The sequence below is a fragment of the Phoenix dactylifera genome, unplaced genomic scaffold (assembly GCF_009389715.1).
Source record: "Phoenix dactylifera cultivar Barhee BC4 unplaced genomic scaffold, palm_55x_up_171113_PBpolish2nd_filt_p 001090F, whole genome shotgun sequence".
NCBI classification, from domain to species: domain Eukaryota; kingdom Viridiplantae; phylum Streptophyta; class Magnoliopsida; order Arecales; family Arecaceae; genus Phoenix; species Phoenix dactylifera.
The window spans coordinates 51,840-74,747 of record NW_024068437.1 but is presented as its reverse complement, the minus strand read 5'-3'; the positions used below and the strand labels follow the sequence as shown (position 1 = coordinate 74,747).

The following is a 22,908-nucleotide window of genomic DNA, read 5'->3' as shown; positions in this document are numbered from 1 at the left end:
GGGCTTTCCCGACGCTAATGAAAGCGTCGGCAAATTGAGATTCGCCGACGCTTTAAAGCGTCAGGAAAGTCCAAAGAAAGCCTGGGTTTTTGCCGACGCGTTAAAGCGTCGATAAAACCATGCTATAACGACGCTTATATAGCGTCGCCTAAAGATATTTTTACCGACGCGTTTTAAGCGTCGGCGATGGCGTGCCAGCCCGTGCCAAAGATGGTTTTTAACGACGCTTTAAAGCGTCGGGAGTAGATTTTTTTTTAAAAAAAAAAGAAATAAAAGCATATTAAAAAACATATTATAGCAATATGAACCTGCATTACATTTACATCAAGACAAACATACAGATCATTCGAAACATTCATATTGTCATATAAGATTAAATTTACATAAGTTTAGAATTACAATGTATTTTGAAAAATATAAGAAAGATACATATAAAACTCATTAAATAACAGTCTAAAAAATATCAGGGACCGCATTCAGCCCCATCATCATCTCTGCGAGCTGTTGAAGTATCAGGAACCTAAAAAAAAAAAAAAACTTTAGAAGTTAGGAATATGAAAATCATTAACTCATGCAAAATAATAATTATGTATAGTCATCAAATACATATAGTTATTTACCTGAGGAGAGAGAAATCGCTGAATATATTTAAACCCTCAATATGGAAAATGATTGAAGAAAACTATTTCCCTTTCCCACTTGATCTACACTTTTTTTGGGGGAAAACCCTTCTCACTCTTCTAACATACCTAATAAAGGTTTTATACCTTCATAGACCTCATTTCTTCTAGTGCTGCAAGTATGTCCATATCTCTCTTTGAATCCACTGCTCTGTTTTCCAGTGACTTCATCGCATCCCCCATCTCTTCAGCAGCTCTTTTCTTCTTCTCTTTTTCTACTGCCTGGTGAAAGCACAACATAAGATATTGGAATTGAAACCACAATTCTATTGCGAAAATATCAAATATCAAGAATACCCCAGAACATGTACTAGTCAAACCCAGCAATATAACATGCTACGGAGCATTATGTAAATCACTCACTTCGTCCTCTTCCCGCCAAGGCTCAAAATTTCGGGATGCTCCCGATTCAACAACATAGTCCGAATTCTGAGGATCTGTTTTGAATGCAATTTCAGCCGAGCATCTGGTGCATTTGAAGTAGAACCGAAAAATCTGAATTCCCAGATAAGTCTGCAGGATGCCAATCAAAATTCCAAACATCAATCTCAGTTCCTCATCAAATGCGCAATAAAATTGAACTTTTCAACCAAACATTAACCAAATAAAGAATTCCTGAAATTTAACACCATCGATAATGTTAATCTGAAGATAATTTATATTTCAGGTTACCTTGTTCCTCAAAATCTATGAAATTACAGTATCAGAGTATAGGCATTTCGACCCAGCTAAGATAAATCTATGCCCTCTTTCTTGCTTATCAGTGAAACTAAAATGCTCACTTTCTGGAAATTAATTTCCGACCCTAAGTTGTAGCAGGAAGAGGAGAATAAATGTAAAGAAAGCATGCTGTATAGATCCCAACTTTCCAAACCACTGATCTACATTACCATGAAATAAAAGATTCTCCAACCCTCTCAAAGATGGTCAGCGCAGCAACTAAGATCCTAGAAAAATGAATAAGAATTCAAAACTCTCTTTTTAGTCACAAGTAACTACTAGAAGCAAGATAGAATTGAAAAATGAAATCCTTTACCCGACAAGTAGCAAGAACGTACCAATACTGACACCAGAATCTCAGCTGCTCAATCTCCGGCTTGTTCAACTCCACAGTTTTGAAGCATTCATATGCCGGATAAGCATAGCCAAGAACCAACCTATAGACAGAAACGCTCTAAGTTCTCATCTAAATTCACTTTCTTGAAAAGGATTTCTGAAGACAAGAAACATAACAGATAAAACGAAGATCTACTGTCCGGATGTAATGTTACAGCCAGAAAACTAAAACTAATTCAAGACAGGATTACTTACGCCAAGGATCTTGTAATAAAATTTGCCATCATTTTGATCCGACAAATATGTACAAAGTTAGGACCACTCTCTCAGCCAGCCCCCTGTAGCAACCCCAAAGACTAGAAATCAAGGAAAAAGAAAACCGACATCATAATTATATCAACAGACGCAGATCAACGTTCTGCGTTCCTCAGATCATTTGAAGTATATACATACCAGAAAATCGAACAAAAAGTTTATAGGAAAACAAGAAAACAGAGTGCAACGAAATCAGACCAACAAAACCCCAGAAAACGAGGAAGATCCGTACAGAAAAACCTGGGTTTAAAGATCCGACTGAAATCAACATCAGATACTTCCACATTACATAATCCGAGCCGAAAGCCACCTATTTCCATCGGCAAAGAGAAAGAAAACCCTTAAAACTGATCAAGAAAATAGGAAATCCAAAATCAGCATAACAACCAGAAAAGAACCCTTATTTGGTTCGAAAATCCGAGAAGAAACGCAAGATTACGCCGATTTAATTCCAAGAAGACCAAAGGAATGGGGGTAAAGATCCATACCTTTCCGAGATCACCCGCTCGCTCGAGGGGAAGAGGAAGACAAAATCCTTCTAATGAAGCGACAACGATAAAAGAAGCCCGAGCTTTCAAGGGTACGAAATAGAGCCAGCGAGAGCTTTTTTTACCGTCCGCCTTCTCTTCTTTAAAAGCCAGAGAACGGCGAGCCAGCGAGAGAGCGAGAGAGAGAGAGAGAGAGCGCTCGTCGCCTCGCCCCCACCCGGCCGTCTCGATATGACCAAGCTGGGACTGGCTGGTGCTTGGTTCCTTATTAGTTGGGTTCTATACAGCATGCTAAGAATTTCCGACGCTAAATGAAAGCGTCGGCAAATATATGAGCGGTGAAATTTTTTCCGAGGCTTCCTCCTAGCGTCGGTAAAAATACGTCGAAAAAGGCCCATTTCCCTGTAGTAAATGCTTACTGGATATAAAGAGTATATTTATATTGCAAGAAGCTGGTAGAAAGTTGTTATCGTGACAGTATTCCAAACAATTGGTAAGATATCGCAGTCATCTAACGGTGCATGTTAAAGAAACATCTGCAATGGATAGAGAAGGATTTTTTTTTTCTGGAAAAATCTATTTTCTTTGCTATATGTTCAGCTCTGTCTACAATTGGATATACTTATGATGAGTCCTAATCATTTCAGTGTTTTTTCTTTGCCAGAATTTCCAGAAAGTTTTTACTGAAAATATTGATCCGACTTAGAAAATTAATATTGAGAAGCTTTCGTTTATGTTCGTAGATCCATCAACTGCACATTTAGCATTAATAAAATGTTTATTTTGTTGTCGAAGTGGAAGGCCTATCTGCTTGCTGGTGAACGTGGGTTTAGTGGCCAAGACCACGGCCCTTTAGTATGATGCTTTTTTTGATGAGAGAGGAGCATGTTCAAGCTTAGCTTATCAGATACCATCCGTAACCAAGTTGGACAGACTGAAACTATTCACAGAGGCAGGAATTTTAAGTGACCTATCAAAAATTAACAACTGCTCATGTAGGGTGCCTTCTTGACTCATAGGTCATGCCTGTTTATGATGTTTGTAATGAATTTCTCTTTGATATATATTTTTACAACTATATATTTATTTATATGCACTAGAATTTTCTCAAATAGAATTTGTAGATCCGTTATCTGTTCGTTATCAGTCGTTTCTACGCACTCACATAACTTGTTGGAACTTTAAATTGTTTTTTCCTGTAGCCAACCAGAAGGATATGCTGTAAGCACTGAGAAAAACCTATGTTTATCTCAAGTAATTTATGTGATCAGCGTCGAACATAAGAAACTGCATCTTTTCACTGCTCCATAGGTGTTTTGATGCCAATTTCCATCAACATTTCCTGCTGGCAATGGTTCTGTGCTGGTAGCACAGATTTTTGTTTGCGTGGTCCGGATCTAGATTGCTTTGGAGACTATCTTTGTTGTTTCTGGGTCAAAGTCTGCTCATAAACCTAGAGAGAAATATTGGGCTTTTTTTTTTTTTTTTGATTTTAGGGTCATCAAAACCTCGTATTCAATGATTAGGATTATTTTTTAGGTTTGTCAGGATTTTGTGGGCTTTCTTTGCAAATATCTGCCTAAATAATCTTTGATATAGAGATATTTGAATATTTAGAGTTTCGTTTTTTTTTTTTGGTTTTTAGTTTAATTTTTCTTTGAAGCTTTTGCTTTGAGTTTTCTTACTACTTGTTCGTTCTCTTCTCCCTTTTTGTTTGATTTCTGTTTTCTGTTCCAGTTTCTATTTCTTTTGTATGTTAGAGCTAATATAGATGGACAAAAAAAAAAAAGCTCATTCTTGGACTTTTCATTTATTTATTCCTAAGATACTTCTTTTTGACTGTTTTGTGAATCCTAATTTCGGTCGTAGCCTTATATTATCCCATCTCTAATGTTTTTTTTGGAATATCTACGGTGGCCCCAAGAATAACTAACAAATATAACCTTTATACTCTGTTTAGCTTGACTTGCCTCTTTGATTCTGTTCTTATGGTTAAGTCGCTGCTCATTCTCAATCAAGAATATAGTTGCTGGTACCTTGATAGTTTTCTGGTGTCCATTATTTCTTTCTAGATAAATGCTCTCCTCCACATCTTGAAAAGTAATTTGCACTGGCCATACTGCATAGTCCCTCAATAGAGATTTTGTAAAATAGATTTACACAAGTTTTTCCTTTTTCTTCACACATTGAGCATTGAGATTTCCTTACCCTTTTATGAGGTCCCCTCTCCCTTAAGGTCGAGTTGGTCACAGGAAAAACAAGAAAAGAAAGTCTTCGTTTCGTTAATCACTACAAAAAGAAGGAGCTTTCCCGACTTTTGTCTGCCGACGCTAAGTAGAAGCGTCGGTAATTTTTTTTTGGAAGTCTGGCTTCCGCCGACGCTTATAAGTGTCGTCGCAACCCGTGGCTTGGGCCGACGCTTTTAAGCGTCGGCGGAAGCAAAAATCATTTTTTTTTAATTTTTTCCTCCCCACGACGCTTTAGAAAGCGTCGTCGGAGGCCATTATCCCCTCCTCCCTGCAAATTCCTCCCGATATTTTTCCTCCCAACGGCGCCCCCCTCCCCTTCTCTCTCCGCCGCTCGCCCCCTCCCCCTGCAAAGGTGGGAGATCATCTGCCACAATCACCACTGACTCTGCCGCTGCTCCGAAAGCCTAAAGTCATCAGCTGCAGTCTTCCTATTTCAGCGTTCTCGTCGCCACAATCTGGTTCAGCTTCAACGAAGAGCTTCAAGAAATGGAGAATTCCAGCACAAACAGCCCCACCCTGCTTTCCACTCCTTGGCTCGCCAGCGATCCACAAGTCTTGTGGTGAGGGGAGATCTTCTGCGCCATCAGATGAGTTCGACATTCTTAGAAGTCCCGGCATGAAGCTGCCTGAAAATGGAGTTCCTCTGCAAGTGTAAGGACTCTGAAGAGCTTGATCCTCGAGCGGAAGAAAACTTCAAATACGGGGTATTGTGCTTGTTTTTGCCCGCTTTCTCCAAGAAGAAACAAGTAGAAGCTAGCCGAGATGAGCAAGGAGAGCAGAGAAGCACCGTGTCAATCCCCTCCCCTCTCCCGATCCCTCAAACCCCCTCCCTTACAAATCTCTTTTTATCAATATTGGTTCTTCTATCTTATCTCTCTTCTTGCTTTGCCGGATTCTTATCATGGCGTCCATCGTCGACGATGACTCCACCCTCGACCTGATCCGCGAGCATCTCCTCGGAGACCTACCCCTCTCCCCTCTTCCCCCGCCCTCCGCCCCCCACGGCATCGCCGTCTCCGACTACCTTGACACCACCCAGCCCTTCTCCGGCAGCGGCCGCATCGATCCCTACGGAGTGCTGGAAGCTTACCGCTTCGCCGAGCCGGTCGACCCCATGATCCGGTTCGGCGGCGACTCGCAGCAGGCCTCCGACCTCTGCCTCCCGTCGCTCACCATCTCCCTACCCCCGGTCCGAAAGTTCGAGATCGAGTGGACGGAGGCGGCAGCAGCCGTAGGGCCGGCGGAGCACAACGACGGGCGGCGGTACCGGGGGGTGCGGCAGCGGCCGTGGGGGAAGTTCGCGGCGGAGATCCGGGATCCCAACCGGCGGGGATCCAGGATATGGCTCGGGACTTTCGACACCGCCGTCGAGGCCGCGAAGGCCTACGACCGCGCCGCTTTCCAGATGCGCGGCTGCAAGGCGATCCTCAACTTCCCCAACGAGATCGGCAGCTCCGGCCGCTGCATCCCGCCCCCTCCACCGCCGCTCGCGACGGCGGGGAAGAGGAAGAGGGCGCCGGCCGCGGCGGAGGAGGCGAAGGAAGGTGAGATGAGGCCGATCAAGAAGGAGAGGTCTCCGGAGATGGAGGAGTCGGCGGAGGAGAATATTCCATCGGTTTGCCCCTTGACGCCGTCGATTTGGAACGGGCGTGCAGCGAGGAGTTCCTCTGCAACGAGGAAACCGTTCTTTTTTCTTTTTTTTTTACAGGGGACAGCAAGGTTTTCTTGGGTATTTTTATATTTTTTTTCCATAAAAACAATTTATGACGACGCTTTAAAGCATCGCTAATTGAAGCTTTAGCGACGCTTAAAAGCGTCGCTAAAAATAACCTTTAGCGACGCTTTTCAAACGCGTCAGTAATTTTTTTTCCACTCCGACATAGCCGACGTTTTGGTGACGCTTTTAAAAACGTCGGGAAGAAAATTACCGACGCTTATAAGCGTCGGTAAAAGCCTCAAAAAGCGTCGCCAAAGCTCCTTTTTCTTGTAGTATATAAGTCCAATGCCTGGTACCAATACAAAATACAAAGAGACACATAACTACTATTGACAGTCTAGTTGTGAAATTTGTGATTATTTTTTCAGTGATATTGTCACAGTGTAGGATTTTTTTGGTAGTTATTAATTAGACTAGTCATTCCAGGGGATGTGCCTCGTGGAGCTTACAGATTGAGCTTGCATCTTGACCTTATAGAAGTTATATGGAACTGAATATTCCCCCTTTTTCATTTTTATTTGGGAGCATTATTTCTAGGATCAGTTCAGGTTCGTTAGTTTCCATATAAAATGTATTTATTTTTTTAGGATACTTGGCATATCCAAAAGTTTATATTTAGTTTGAGGGAGTGTCTTAAATTCCTCACTGCTGTGAGTGTGCTTTCTGACCTTATTGAAGTTTTTAATATGGAAATTTAATATTCATCTTTAATCAGGATTTCTTTGTGTTAAGTAGTTTCCTCATAAATGGAATTTATTTATTTAAGAAACTCGAGATATCAAAAATTTTACAGTTACGTTTTGGAAGTATCTTAAAGGACATAAAGGATGTGTCCTTGTTCTGCAAGGAATCTATTTTTTCAAGATTAAAGAAATTTAGTACCTTATCTGGCAAAAGGTACATGCAAATGCATTCTTTTCTTAGTAAAGTCAAAAAAACGTTTTCATCTAGATTGCAACGCCCGCTGCGGTCCACATAATATGTCACGCCCCGAATCCAGCATCCGGGTCCGGTACGCGACCGGCCGCATGAGCTCTAGAGCAGTGCCCTAAAGATCATGCAAGGCCTATGATTAACAAAAATTCCAATAAATCCACAAGAAATTGATAATTCAAATAGACAAATCCGACATGTCCAAATAAACAAATTGGTTCAATATATACAAGATCTTCAAATGTTCATCAACATCAAAAAGAATAAACAAACTAACTAACTAATGACTTTGGTACTTGCACTCTGCACCCATCCCATCCAAATCTATGCATCCTGCAACTCTGGTAAGGAAAAAGAAGAAGAAGGGGGTGAGCTTTACAGCCCAGTAAGAATTCCCTACACATCCATACCAACACAATAATATGAATTTGAAAGCCACGATAAATCAATGCACATTTCATGAAATCATAAACCGACTATCAAAAGGCTCAAATAATCAATATAAGTATGCACATCAAATATCAATGAAAGTCCAACCACGCAAGAATGATATAGCATACGATAGCTCATAAATCTTCATTAATGTTTTCAATGCTTTTTCTTTCCATTCTATATTAACTTGATCCGGATCAATTATCTTTCCGACTTTGGGCTACATCCCGATCACGTTTCCGGCCCGTGACGGGGCAATCGATAGTATCACATTTCCGGCCTGTGATGGGGCAATCGATAGTGTCACATTTCCAGCCTGTGACGGGGCAATCGATAATATCACATTTCCAGCCTGTGATGGGGCAATCAATAATAACGAGATAAGCCCAAAGTCCCTGTTCATTTAATCAATTCACAAACACACATCCATTCCCTTTTCCATTTTATTTCCGGCCTAGACTAACCATGGTCACGTTTCCGGCCCGTGACAGGGCAATCAATATAACATGGTTAGTCCATACCACCACATCCATAAATTCAATTATGCAGGTATAAGTTATACACATACATGCATCCATCATACTACCAATCACAAGCCAACACGATCAAAATATAATTTAATATAAAACTATTTTTGATTTGTCTGGATCATAGCATATCATACATATCTAAGCATAAAAATATTATATCATGCAGGATTGGCGTACAAGGATCCTTACACTTTGTTGAAAAACTCAGACAACTAATCACCCGCCCTCACAACGATCTATGAACCGAAATGCACAGGACTCTGCTCAGCGTCCTCTCGTCCAATAGATTGTTCCCCTACAGATCCAAGTCATTATTAAAATTTATCAAAGATATATGATGATCTAGGATCCCTGTTTAATCCTCTAAAGGGTCCTCTAAAATCGAGCATCCCAAGAGTCCTCAAAGCCATGATCTCCCCGGATCCAAGTGTAAGAAGAGAACCCAACAACAAATAATATAATAAGAAGAAATATATAATAAGAGAAAGGGAGGGGAAACACCCTCTCTCTTTCTCTCTTCTTCCTTCTTTCCGACGGAAAAGGGGAGAAGGGGGTTCGGCCATCGGTGGCCCACGGTCGGCGACGCCCCCTGGTCGTCGACCTGTGGCGGTGCCGGCGGTGCCACGCCCGGCGACGGCCGGCCGGAACGGAAGAAGGAACCAAGCCGCCGAGGCGGGTTCGGTTCTTCTCATTCCGGCGGCTTCCCGGCCACATTCCTAAAGAAGTAAGGGCCAAAAACGAAGGAGGAGGAGGAGAAGGTGCTCACCTTGCCTCCGGCGAGATCCTCCCGACCGAATGACGGTGAACGCTCCGATCCTTCCCACGGAAAGGTTAGAACTCCAATCTTCCTCTTTTCTCTTTTTTTTTTTTGTGTGTGGGAGGCCCTCAGTTGATGCCCTAGGGGAAGAGAGAGAGGAGATCTTCCTGATTGGTAGGGTTTTTATCACCCTAAAATCCCTCTTCCGGTGGATTCGGGAGGGGGAGAAATTTTGAAAACAGGGAGGGAGGATACTCCGATCGGGAGACTCCCTCCCCTCTTTTTTTTTGTATTGGGCCGCCTTATTCAGAGGCCGACCCAATCCTAAATGGGTCTTCACATTCTCCCCCCCTAAAAGAAAAATTTCGTCCTCGAAATTGACATATCTGAGGTTGCAAAAAGCTGCGGATACTTGACTTTCATCTCTTCTTCGAGCTCCCAAGTAGCCTCCCTTTCCGTATGATTATTCCATTGTACCTTCACAAAAGGAATGGTTCGATGTCGTAGTACCTGATCTTTTCTGTCCACAATTCGTATCGGGAACTCCTCATAGGTCAAATCCTCCTGAAGATGTAATGGCTCATATGCTACCACATGACTCGGATCTGGAACATATTTCTTCAACATTGACACATGAAAAACATTGTGCACACTGGACAAAGACGGTGGTTAAGCCAGACGATACGCCACCTTCCCAACCTTGTCCAAAATCTCAAACGGACCAACATACCTAGGGCTCAATTTGCCACGAACCCCAAATCTCATCACACCTTTTGTGGGTGACACTCTCAAGAAAACATGATCTCCAATTTGAAATTCAAGTTCTCTCCTTCTATTATCAGCATAACTCTTTTGGCGACTCTGAGCTATACGAAGTCGTTCTCTGATCACTTGCACCTTATCAACAGTCTGTTGTACTAACTCTGGGCCTAACAATTTTATCTCGCCACATCATCCTAATAAATAGGAGATCCATATTAAAACATTCCAAGTCTAAGACCAATCAAGGAATCATCAACCGTTAACGCCCATGATTCTTCCAAAAGTTGTCAACAATAGAAGAACCCACCGGTGAAAATTACATAGCTATCTCTAGATCATTCGTAAAATCAACAACATTCTCCTCTACTAGAAACTAACTCAAGTGTTCCATCATAATACCTTTTAGATCAAATATTAATGTCCTTAACCAGTTTCAAAATAACTCAAACTACTACACTTCCGCTGCGTACTCTGATTTAATCCATTAAATACTCTAAAGCCTCTAAATGATTTATGACCGAAATATCGCTTTGCACTAGGAGTAAGAAAATCCAAATTTCAAAACTTTAATTGAGCAGAAACTCTAGATCTCTCTCTCCTCAATTTATGTAGAGTACACTAACCATAACTAGCACTCAAGCCATTAATCATGTTTAAAGTCACTACATGACCTTCACAACCATTTAAGAATCCAAAATATCTAGGTTTAATTTAAAATAAATTAACCTTGGATTTCCTCCGCAATTCGATTAGACAATCTACTTTGATCTTCTCTCCAAAAAGATTTACTTCAAATTCAATGGATTAGAGGTCATTAAGCCAATACACTATGATTAGAAATTAACTCTATCGATCTCCAGATCTTTCTTCACCATGATTCTCAACATCCATCAGCAATGCTATATATGATAATTCATATAAGCATCTCATGACCGAAGTCTCTACTCAATGTGACATTTATTAGTGGCTTCATCAATAATAACAAAAGATCCCTGCTCAAATCTTAAATCTAGGCTCAAGTTTTAAATTAATACATCAAATAGTCTTCTACAATTATAAGTAAAATCCAGTAACCCAATCCAAACATGAGAATTCAAATAATTAGAATTCCTCCGTCAATATGCATACTCTATGGCCTCAAAATAATCAAATACAGCAATAGAAAATAGACCTATTTGCAATATCCAACATGCCAACATCAGATATAATCCATATACATATTCAACTTCGAAGAACATTCCTTTCAATATTATGAAATGTCCTTAGCTCACTCCAATACTATAGAAGATCTACGTGCAAATCCCACTCTAATAATTAGCAGCAATACCAAAAGTACGATCACATCAAAACCTATATCAAGTTTGAACTTCCAGATCATTTAAATAATATCTGAACATGGTATAACCGATATGCCATTGTTGACCTTCCTACAGTTATCTTAGGTCAAACCTCTCTTATCATGATCAAAGACAATTTATACTTTTCTTCCACACTCATCGAAAACCAAATCCGATGCATACATTTTATCACAATGCCCAGTGATCTTACATCTTAAGCACTGAATTTAATTGTCATGTTCCAAGTGATCATAACCTTAAGCTATGATATATCTCTGTCACAATACCTAGTGATCTTAAACATATACTCAGATTTCGATTTGTCACTATCCCCAATTATCTTAAACGTCAAACTTTAATGCCACTAAGGCCACAGTCCTTAGTGGTCTTAAACCTTAGATTATAATATCATTTCTGTTACAATCTCAAGTGCTTATAAACCAAGGCTCTGATAGTTTTTCTATCATAATTTCCCACTCACACTCATCTGAACCTAAACCTTAGGATACCTTAACCTTAAGCTCTGATACCACTCTGTCATGCCCCGAACCCAGCACCCGGGTCCGGTATGCGACCGGCCGCATGAGCCCTAGAGCAGTGCCCTAAAGATCATGCAAGGCCTATGATTAACAAAAATTCCAATAAATCCACAAGAAATTGATAATTCAAATAGACAAATCCAACATGTCCAAATAAACAAATTGGTTCAATATATACAAGATTTTCAAATGTTCATTAACATCAAAAAGGATAAACAAACTAACTAACTAATGACTTTGGTACTTGCACTCTGCACCCATCCCATCCAAATCTATGCATCCTGCAACTCTGGTAAGGAAAAAGAAGAAGAAGGGGGTGAGCTTTACAGCCCAGTAAGAATTTCCTACACATCCATACTGTTACGGGGGAACTTAGCCACCATGCCCCACGTGACCGGCACGCGCGCCCAGGAAGACTACGGCAGCCCCTCGATCCAGCAATCCGACCCCGAGTCGGACATCTTCGTCTCCGCAGCCCGACCCCGAGTCGGCTGCCCCTTGATCCAGCAATCCGACCCCGAGTCGGACATCTTCGTCCCTGCAGCCCGACCCCGAGTCGGCTGCCCCTTGATCCAGCAATCCAACCCCGAGTCGGACATCTTCGTCTCCGCAGCCCGACCCCGAGTCGGACATCTCTTGACAACGACAGGCTATTCCCCAGAGGCACGCCGCGGCCCTCTGCTCCACTACACCCAGCAACGGTCGTATCCGGCGCTGCTCCACGATCCCCTGTAACAGCCGTACAAAGCGGAGCTCCACTACGCCCTGTCATGGCCGTACCCAGCGTGCCCCACGACGCCCTGTAACGGCCATGTCAAGTGGCAGCTCCATCGTGCTACACGAGGACCAACCTCCCAAAAGGACCCCCCCAGCCTGGTATATATGCGGCTGGGGGAGAAGGGGGAGGGTAAGCAAGAACTTCCAGAGCATTCTCCTACTTGCTACTATTATCTTTCCTTCTCCTCCAATCTCCTCTGACTTGATCGTCGGAGGGCCCCCACTACCCCAGTGGTGGTGCGAGGCTTGCTTGCAGGTTTCCCGGTGGAAAGTGGAGCGCAATCAACACAACCAAGGCAACCCAAACGGAACCCCGTTCACACCGCTGTGCCAATCGTTCTCGGTTGGACCACCAGCAACAGTTGGCGCTAGAAGGAGGGCCGAATCTCAGAGCGATCGGTAATGGCACGGCGAGGTGGTCGTGGAGCTTCCAATGCCTCCGGTCGCGGGGCCTCTCGCGCCTCCGGCGGGAGGCCGCTGCGTCTCCAACACATTCTCAGCAACACTCCACCGTTCCACCCCCCATTCAGATGGTCGAAGCCGCTCAGTTCGACCAGTTAGCCCAGCAGGTTCGCACCCTCGCGGAGGCAGTGCAGAACCTGCAGGGCGTGATGTCTCGGGCGCCGCAGCGGGCCCAGGAGCCGCTGCTCCCTGAGCGCTCACCTGTCCTCCTCAACCCGCGCTCCTTCCTCTCCCATGGGGAGGAGCGCCGGCGCGAGGAAGATTCTCGAGCACGGTCCATTCTGTCGGGACCTTCCCATCGGAGCTGCGCGGGGTACGAGAGGCGGGCCCGGGCGCGTTCCCAGACCCCCCAGTCCTCAAGGAACCCGCGCTCCAGTCGGTCCCCCTCTCGGTGCACCTTGTCCCCCACCCATCGGTCGCGCTCCCTGGACCGGCGGGTGGACGATCTCCCACCGACAACTTTAGGTCCTGAAGGGCCACTCCAAAGATCCCTTCGCCGACTCGGAGATCTCCTCCCAGCCGGCGCTTGCCTCGAGGATCCTGCGGACCCCGAATCCGTCGGGGTTTAAAATGCCGGCGATCGAGCCCTATGACGTTGGTGGAATTCCTCCGAGCCAATGTCGATGTGTTTGCCTGGTCGGCGGCCGATGTACCTGGGATCGACCCGGAGGTCATTTCTCACGCCCTCAACGTCGACCCGACCCACCGACCGGTAAAACAGAAGAAGAGACACTGTGCCCCGGATCGATCCGAGTGGTCGACCAGGAGGTAGACAAACTCTTGGAGGCAGGATTCATAAGGGAGGTCAGCTACCCCGAATGGCTGACAAATGTCGTACTTGTCCGGAAGGCGAGCGGAAGTGGAGGATGTGCGTCGACTACACCGACCTGAACAAGGCATGCCCCAAGGATAGCTTTCCGCTTCCGCGGATAGACCAACTGGTCGATGCGACTTCCGGATATCAGCTGCTGTCTTTCATGGACGCCTTCTCCGGCTACAACCAGATAATGATGGCTCCACAGGACGAGGAGAAAACTGCCTTTATAAAGACCGGGGGCTGTACTGTTACAAGGTAAATGCCCTTCGGTCTGAAGAATGCTGGCGCCACTTACCAGCGCCTCGTCAACAAATCTTCAAAGAGCAAATCGGCCGGAACATGGAGGTGTACGTGGACGATATGCTGGTGAAGAGCCGCCATGCAGACCAGCACATCGCGGATCTGGAGGAGACTTTCGCCACCTTGCGGAAGTTTCACATTAAGCTGAACCCAGCGAAGTGCGCCTTTGGCGCTTCGGCCGGGGAGGTTCCTCGGTTTCATTGTCAACCAGTGGGGGATCGAAGTCAACCCGGACAAAATCAAGGGCCATCCAAGATATGTCCCCTCCGACCAAAGTGAAGGGAGGTTCAGGAGCTCGCTGGGAGGGTCGCCGCGCTCGGACGATTTGTGGGCAAAATCGGCCGAACGCTGCCAACCTTTCTTCAAGGTGTTGAAACGCCCGAAAGACTTCCTCTGGACGGCCGAATGTCAAGCAGCATTCGACCAGCTCAAGGAATACTTGGCGTCTCCTCCCCTGCTGTCCAAGCCGCGAGAAGGAGAGAGCTCTACCTCTATCTGGCGGGTCTCCCCCAACTGCAGTCAGTGCGATACTGGTTCGGGAAGAGGCAAAGCTCCAGAAGCCTGTGTACTACATCAGCCGGTCCTACGGGATGCCGAGACGCGGTATACGAAGGCTGAAAAGATCGCCTTCGCGCTGCTGACCGCGACCAGGAGGCTTCGCCCCTATTTCCAGGCCCATTCTGTCACCCTCTTGACCGATCAAACCGCTGCGGCAGATCCTCAGCAATCCAGAGAATGCGGGACGGCTGGTTGAAGTGGGCAATAGAACTTGGTGAGTTCGACATTCGCTACCAGCCCCGACCCGCCATCAAGGCCCAGGCACTCGCGGATTTCCTCGCTGAGTGCACGGTGCAGGAGGCGGAACCTAGGTCGCCTGGAAACACCCAGCCTCGACCTCCCGATTTGGACGCTTCACATCGATGGGTCGTCGAACCCGAAGGTGGAGGGGCGGGCTGGTCCTTACCAGTCCAGATGGAGTGATAGCCGAGTATGCCTTGAGGACACTCCGGGTGGCCTGTACCCCTAGGTCCACGTATCTCCGCTCGCGCCCCAGGCCGCATCCGCCTCGAAGAACGCGCGTATCGCGGCCGCTTAACTGACACTCCTCGCAAGCAGCAACTGGCGATCCGATTTCCAGGGTAAACCCTTAATTAGCATTTAATGCCCATCTGGTGTTCCCCAGGCGACGCTTGGAGAGGAGGAGAAACACGATCGCAGCTGGCCATGGAGAAATCCCGTCGGGCGGCAAGCGACAGGCGCACGACCAGCGAGCGGAATTTTCCGAGGCTCGGCCCTCGGATGCCAGGCTAACCCGATGATCAATCCCGGGAGCAGACTAGCCTGAAGCCCGACCGGTCGCCTCGGCTTGCGCCAGCCTTGGCCGACCAACGAGCGGAATTTTCCGAGGCTCGGCCCTCGGATGCCAGGCTAAACCCGATGATCATCCCGGGAGCAGACTAGCCTGAAGCCCCGACCCGGTCGCCTCGGCTTGCGCCAGCCTTGGCCGACCAACGAGCGGAATCTTCCCGAGGCTCGGCCCTCGGATGCCAGGCTAACCCGATGATCATCCGGGAGCAGACTAGCCTGAAGCCCCGACCGGTCGCCTCGGCTTGCGCCAGCCTTGGCCGACCAACGAGCGAAATTTTCTGAGGCCTGACAACCTCGGATGCCAGGCTAACCCGATGGTCATCCCGGGAGCAGACTAGCCTGAAGCCCCGACCGGTCGCCTCGGCTTGCGCAGCCTTGGCCGACCAACGAGCGGAATCTCCCGAGGCACGGGCCCTCGGATGCCAGGCTAACCCGATGATCATCCCGGGAGCAGACTAGCCTGAAGCCCCGACCGGTCGCCTCGGCTTGCGCCAGCCTTGGCCGACCAACGAGCGGAATTTCCCGAGGCTCGGCCCTCGGATGCCAGGCTAACCCGACGATCATCCCGGGAGCAGACTAGCCTGAAGCCCCGACCGGTCGCCCTCGGCTTTGCGCCAGCCTTGGCCGACCAACGAGCGGAATTTCCCGAGCCTCGGCCCTCAGATGCCAGGCTAACCCGATGATCATCCTGGGAGCAGACTAGCCTGAAGCCCCGACCGGTCGCCTCGGCTTTGCGCCAGCCTTGGCCGACACAGAGCGGAATCTCCCGAGGCTCGGCCCTCGGATGCCAGGCTAACCCGATGATCATCCCGGGAGCAGACTAGCCTGAAGCCCCGACCGGTCGCCTCGGCTTGCGCCAGCCTTGGCCGTACCAACGAGCGGAATTTCCCGAGGCTCGGCCCTCGGGATGCCAGGCTAACCCGATGATCATCCCGAGAGCAGACTAGCCTGAAGCCCCGACCGGTCGCCTCGGCTTGCGCCAGCCTTGGCCGACCAACAAGCGGAATTTCTCGAGGCTCGGCCCTCGGATGCCAGGCTAACCGATGATCATCCCGAGAGCAGACTAGCCTGAAGCCCCGACCGGTCGCCTCGGCTTGCGCCAGCCTTGGCCGACCAACGAGCGGAATCTCCCGAGGCTCGGCCTCGGATGCCAGGCTAACCCGATGATCATCCCGGGAGCAGACTAGCCTGAAGCCCCGACCGGTCGCCTCGGCTTGCGCCAGCCTTGGCCGACCAACGAGCGAAATTTTCTGAGGCCTGACAACCCTCGGATGCCAGGCTAACCCGATGGTCATCCCGGGAGCAGACTAGCCTGAAGCCCCGACCGGTCGCCTCGGCTTGCGCCAGCCTTGGCCGACCAACGAGCGGAATCTCCCAAGGCTCGGCCCTCGGATGCCAGGCTAACCCGATGATCATCCCGGGAGCAGACTAGCCTGAAGCTCCGACCGGTCGCCTCGGCTTGCGCCAGCCTTGGCCGACCAACGAGCGGAATTTTCTGAGGCCTAACCCTCGGATGCCTGGCTTAGCGCCGGAAGAAGTTCCTGAGGCCTAACCCTCGGATGCCTGGCTTAGCGCCGGAAGAATTCCCTGAGGCCTAACCCTCGGATGCCTGGCCTAGCGCCAGAAGAGTTTCCTGAGGCCTAACCCTCGGATGCCTGGCTTAGCGCCGAAGAAGTTCCTGAGGCCTAACCCTCGGATGCCTGGCTTAGCGCCGGAAGAAGTTCCAGAGGCCTAACCCTCGGATTGCCTGGCTTAGCGCCGGAAGAATTTCCTGAGGCCTAACCCTCGGATGCCTGGCTTAGCGCCGGAAGAATTTCCTGAGGCCTAACCCTCGGATGCCTGGCTTAGCGCCGGAAGAATTTCCTGAGGCCTACCCTCGGATGCCTGGCTTAGCGCCGGAAGAATTTTCTGAGGACTAACCCTCGGATACCTGGCCTAGCGCCAGAAGAATTTCAAGAGTCGGGAGTCAGCGAGACGCTATCAAGAGTTAAAAGAAGAAGGACGAAAGTTGAAATGAAGAAACTCTATTTGCATTAACTTTCATTGTTTCAGGGCCGAGACCCATACAACTTGGCAAAAACGCCAACACACAAAGAAAAGAACCAAATACAGAAGGTCAGCTTGGAGGAACCCCCGGGTCGAGAAACGTCGGGCACGTCCGCAGGGGGTAGGAGACGGTTGGAGAAGCAGCAGGCAACTGGCCGCCGGAGGGGAGTCGAGAAGGGAGATCCCACTCAGGTCAATTTTGGGGTACTTAGCCGACACCCTTGCCAGGCCTTCCTCGAAGCCTAAGACAAAGGAGTCGGACCCCGCGTCCGACATGTCACGGACGAACTCGTCGGACTGACGATAGGCCTGTACCGCCTCCGACATATCACGGGTGAACTCGGCGGACTGACGATAAGCCTGTACCGCCTGACGCCCGATCTCCGCACCCTTCTCGGCCAGCGCCGCCTCTGCCCGCTCCATAATCTGAGCCTTCGCCTCCAAGACCTTCGCCACAATCCGGTCATCCGCCTCGGAGGAGACCCTCAGCAGATCAGCCTGAGCCTCCTTGTGCTTCGCCTCGGCAGCAATGCGAGCAGCCTCAGCCTCCTCCAGGCGCGAATGAAGCTCCTGGTCGCTCGCCGGCGGAACTTCTCCAAGGCCGACTCCAATTCGCCCAGCTTGGCTTCAAGAGACCGGGTTCGGTTGCGGGCGCTGTCGGCAGACCGCTGGGCCTTCTCCCACCTCTTCCGGTAGTCGGCAGCCTTCCGGGACTGCTTCTCGGCCCGCTCCTCCGCCTTCTTGATCTCGTCCTCGAGACCCGAGGCAACCTTGAGTTGCTCCTGAGCCTCCAACAGTTGCTTCTCGAGGGTGACGAAAGCCGAGTGCCCGCTCTTCGGCCACCCGGAGCCTCATCTCGAGGTCCCTGGTCATCCTCCCCGCCGCAGCCTGACCTCCCTCCTCTACTGCCTTCAGTTGGCCTCTCGGCCCTCGCCAGAAGCCTCGCCTGTTCCTCGTAGCACTCCTCCAGGCGGATCATGTACTGGGCGAGCTAAGAGATAGGAAAAACGAGGGCGTCAGGCGGGGATCAACAGAGCCTATAAATGATGAAAGCGACCGAAAGAACACTCACCGACATGAGACAGACGCAGCTGGCAGCCCCAACATCAGGGACCCTCATCTCCCGGACCTGCCTGCGGTCCTTCTCCAGCAGTACCGTCTCAATGAGGTTTCGGGCGCCGGCGAAAGTGAAGGCCGACCCCGACTTCTCCCCGGAGTCGGACGGTGGTTCTGCAGCCTTACCCTTACCCATCGCATGAGGAAGAGTCATGCCTGACCATGCTCCGGGGCGGGGACCGCCCCTGAAATTGACAGGGTCCCGCTCGGCCGGGGCCACGGCGCGTCCCTCCTCGTATCATCCGGAGCCGACCGAGTCGAAGGCTGGGCTGGGGACCGATCACGTCCGACCCGTCCATCTCGGGCGCGCCCGGGTGATGCCTCCGGAGAAACGGTAGTCTCGGCATCGGAGGGCTGATACAGCGTCAACTCCCGGTCCGCGCCCGCGGCGTCCCCCTGATCGGTGGGTCCGGAACCCGTCTGTCGGCGTCGGAGTCGCCTGCCGGCGGGACTTCTTCGCCGGTGGGGCCCCGCTCGGAGGAGCTCGTTTCTTCCTCCGGGACTGCTTCCAGTAGGGACGTCCTACCAACAGCCGTTGCCTTGTCCGACTGCATGACGTCGTCGATCTCTGCAAAAAGGACGAGGTGGTCGGAGGTTGAGAAACTGAAGGAAAGAACGAGACGAAAGAGGAGAAAAGAGCTAAAAAAGGAATGGTGGCGGGCCTCACGGTCAGTGGGGACCGAGCTCAGACCAACGTTCACCAAGGTATCCTCGGAAATAAGGCAAGCCACCGGGGGGAGCCGGCCCTCGGCAACCAACCCCTTCAAAACGGCGACGCCATCGGATTCCTCCCTCGACAACCTCGATAGGCCAATCGGGGACTTCATCGGCGTCTCCCAGGTAGCCCTGATTCCCCAAGAGGGATCTGCCGTCAACGAAAAAGAAACGCTCCTTCCAGCCGTGAATGGAGGAAGGAGCCTCCTTGACGAGGCCGCACCCTCGCCGCGCCGCAAAGCACCACCACCCTTTGTCCTGGGGGTGGCCGCTCAGGCCGTAGCATTTCCAAAAGGCATTCAGGGTGGCGGGAACCTCGTGCATGCGGCAGAGAACCTGGAAGGCCGTCAGGGCGCGCCATGAGTTCGGCACCAGCTGCGTCGGCGCCACTCTTAAACCCCGAAGCACCTGCACAACTAAGTCCGAGGGGGGGAAAGCGAAACCCAGCCTGAAGAATGCCCTCATTGATGGCGACCTTCCCTGGAGGAGGATGGGACATCCTCTCCTCGGGCCCCGGGAGCGTAACATTGCAGGCCTCGGAAAGGTGGTATCGAGCCACGAACCTATCTAGGTCTTCAGCGACCAGCTCCGACTTAATGCGGTCTGCTCTCACTTCGCCCATCCCTAATGGCCAGTGAATCTACGGTCAGGGCGGGGTCAGGAAGGGGGAAAGGACCGGAACGACTGGAGTACCCTAATACAAAAGGAGAAAGTATGGAGAGCCTTAAATTGAAGAATGGGGCAACTCACCGGAAGAGAAGGAAGAACGGCTCCGAGAGCGTCAAAGGAGGAGCAAGCGAACAGGTCCGACGGCAATGACGGCAGCGCAAAGGAGAAACTCGAAGATGTCTGTAAAGAGAAAGGCGGACGGAGGAGGGCCCCCGGTTAAATAGGCGGAAAGGTGGGTGACGCCTCGGTGACGCCAGAGGACGCCTGGCTGCCGAATGGTCGCTCGCGCCCCAAAGGCGAATCGACGCCGTTAAGGAAGGATGTCCGCCGAAAATCCTCAGACTGCCAGGTCAGCAACAACCGCCATACGCCATAAAGAAGGCGGGGAGCTCGAAGCGCGCGCGCCTCTCCGAGGGATGGCGGCAATCTCGAAGCATCACTCCCTTCACCCGTTCCCCTTCTGGTTCCAGGCTCGGAAGTGGGGGGCTACTGTTACGGGGGAACTTAGCCACCATGCCCCACGTGACCGGCACGCGCGCCCAGGAAGACTACGGCAGCCCCTCGATCCAGCAATCCGACCCCGAGTCGGACATCTTCGTCTCCGCAGCCCGACCCCGAGTCGGCTGCCCCTTGATCCAGCAATCCGACCCGAGTCGGACATCTTCGTCCCCGCAGCCCGACCCCGAGTCGGCTGCCCCTTGATCCAGCAATCCGACCCCGAGTCGGACATCTTCGTCTCCGCAGCCCGACCCCGAGTCGGACATCTCTTGACAACGACAGGCTATTCCCCAGAGGCACGCCGCGGCCCTCTGCTCCACTACACCCAGCAACGGTCGTATCCGGCGCTGCTCCACGATCCCCTGTAACAGCCGTACAAAGCGGAGCTCCACTACGCCCTGTCATGGCCGTACCCAGCGGTGCCCCACGACGCCCTGTAACGGCCATGTCAGTGGTAGCTCCATCGTGCTACACGAGGACCAACCCCCCAAAAGGACCCCCCAGCCTGGTATATATGCGGCTGGGGGGAGAAGGGGGAGGGTAAGCAAGAACTTCCAGAGCATTCTCCTACTTGCTACTATTATCTTTCCTTCTCCTCCAATCTCCTCTGACTTGATCGTCGGAGGGCCCCCACTACCCCAGTGGTGGTGCGAGGCTTGCTTGCAGGTTTTCCGGTGGAAAGTGGAGCGCAATCAACACCAACCAAGGCAACCCAAACGGAACCCCGTTCACACCGCTGTGCCAATCGTTCTCGGTTTGGACCACCAGCAACACATACCAACACAATAATAATATGAATTTGAAAGCCACGATAAATCGATGCACATTTCATGAAATCATAAACCGACTATCAAAAGGCTCAAATAATCAATATAAGTATGCACGTCAAATATCAATGAAAGTCCAACCACGCAAGAATGATATAGCATACGATAGCTCATAAATCTTCATTAATATTTTCAATTCTTTTTCTTTCCATTCTATATTAACTTGATCCGGATCAATTATCTTTCCGACTTTAGGCTACATCCCGATCACGTTTCCGGCCCATGACAGGGCAATCGATAGTATCACATTTCTGGCCTGTGATGGGGCAATCGATAGTGTCACATTTCCAGCCTGTGACGGAGCAATCGATAATATCACATTTCCAGCCTGTGATGAGGCAATCAATAATAACGAGATAAGCCCAAAGTCCCTGTTCATTTAATCAATTCACAAACACACATCCATTCCCTTTTTCCACTTTATTTCCGGCCTAGACTAACCATGGTCACGTTTCCGGCCCGTGACAGGGCAATCAATATAACATGGTTAGTCCATACCACCACATCCATAAATTCAATTATGCAGGTATAAGTTATACACATACATGCATCCATCATACTACCAATCACAAGCCAACACGATCAAAATATAATTTAATATAAAACTATTTTTGATTTGTCTGGATCATAGCATATCATACATATCTAAGCATAAAAATATTATATCATGCAGGATTGGCGTACAAGGATCCTTACACTTTGTTGAAAAACTCAGACAACTAATCACCCGCCCTCACGGCGATCTATGAACCGAAATGCACAGGACTCTGCTCAGCGTCCTCTCGTCCAATAGATTGTTCCCCTACAGATCCAAGTCATTATTAAAATTTATCAAAGATATATGATGATCTAGGATCCCTGTTTAATCCTCTAAAGGGTCCTCTAAAATCGAGCATCCCAAGAGTCCTCAAAGCCATGATCTCCCCGGATCCAAGTGTAAGAAGAGAACCCAACAACAAATAATATAATAAGAAGAAATATATAATAAGAGAAAGGGAGGGGAAACACCCTCTCTCTTTCTCTCTTCTTCCTTCTTTCCGACGGAAAAGGGGAGAAGGGGGTTCGGCCATCGGTGGCCCACGGTCGGCGACGCCCCCTGGTCGTCGACCTGTGGCGGTGCCGGCGGTGCCATGCCCGGCGACGGCCGGCCGGAACGGAAGAAGGAACCAAGCCGCCGAGGCGGGTTCGGTTCTTCTCATTCCGGCGGCTTCCCCGGCCACATTCCCAAAGAAGTAAGGGCCAAAAACGAAGGAGGAGGAGGAGAAGGTGCTCACCTTGCCTCCGGCGAGATCCTCCCGACCGAATGACGGTGAACGCTCCGATCCTTCCCACGGAAAGGTAGAACTCCAATCTTCCTCTTTTCTCTTTTTTTTTTTTGTGTGGGAGGCCCTCAGTTGATGCCCTAGGGGAAGAGAGAGAGGAGATCTTCCTGATTTGGTAGGGTTTTTATCACCCTAAAATCCCTCTTCCGGTGGATTCGGGAGGGGGAGAAATTTTGAAAACAGGGGAGGGAGGATAC

The 22,908-nt window shown here is 49.3% G+C and overlaps 1 protein-coding gene and 2 long non-coding RNA genes across 7 annotated transcripts; 1 reads left to right on the top strand and 2 right to left on the bottom strand.

Moving 5' to 3' along the window:
- Positions 1–342: 342 nt before the first annotated feature.
- On the bottom strand, positions 343–2,774 carry LOC120107950. Of its 5 annotated transcripts, none has more exons than XR_005509532.1 (7): positions 2,540–2,774; positions 1,992–2,092; positions 1,739–1,837; positions 1,571–1,627; positions 1,044–1,193; positions 750–902; positions 343–520 (listed from the first exon to the last, which is right to left on the bottom strand). It is a non-coding gene; the product is annotated as an uncharacterized LOC120107950 (long non-coding RNA). The 5 variants fall into 5 exon arrangements; XR_005509530.1 differs by having other exon boundaries at positions 768–902; XR_005509531.1 differs by having other exon boundaries at positions 768–902; positions 1,992–2,074.
- Positions 2,775–5,653: 2,879 nt separating this feature from the next.
- Positions 5,654–6,892, top strand: LOC113462365 (ethylene-responsive transcription factor ERF107-like). The gene is made up of 2 exons (XM_039121475.1): positions 5,654–6,471; positions 6,874–6,892. The coding sequence occupies exons 1-2, from the start codon at positions 5,690–5,692 to the stop codon at positions 6,890–6,892; spliced, it is 801 nt and encodes a 266-aa protein (XP_038977403.1). The 5' UTR covers positions 5,654–5,689.
- A 5,094-nt stretch (positions 6,893–11,986) lies between these two features.
- LOC120107951 lies at positions 11,987–22,115 on the bottom strand. The gene is made up of 3 exons (XR_005509535.1): positions 22,088–22,115; positions 13,065–13,067; positions 11,987–12,084 (listed from the first exon to the last, which is right to left on the bottom strand). It is a non-coding gene; the product is annotated as an uncharacterized LOC120107951 (long non-coding RNA).
- Positions 22,116–22,908: the final 793 nt, after the last annotated feature.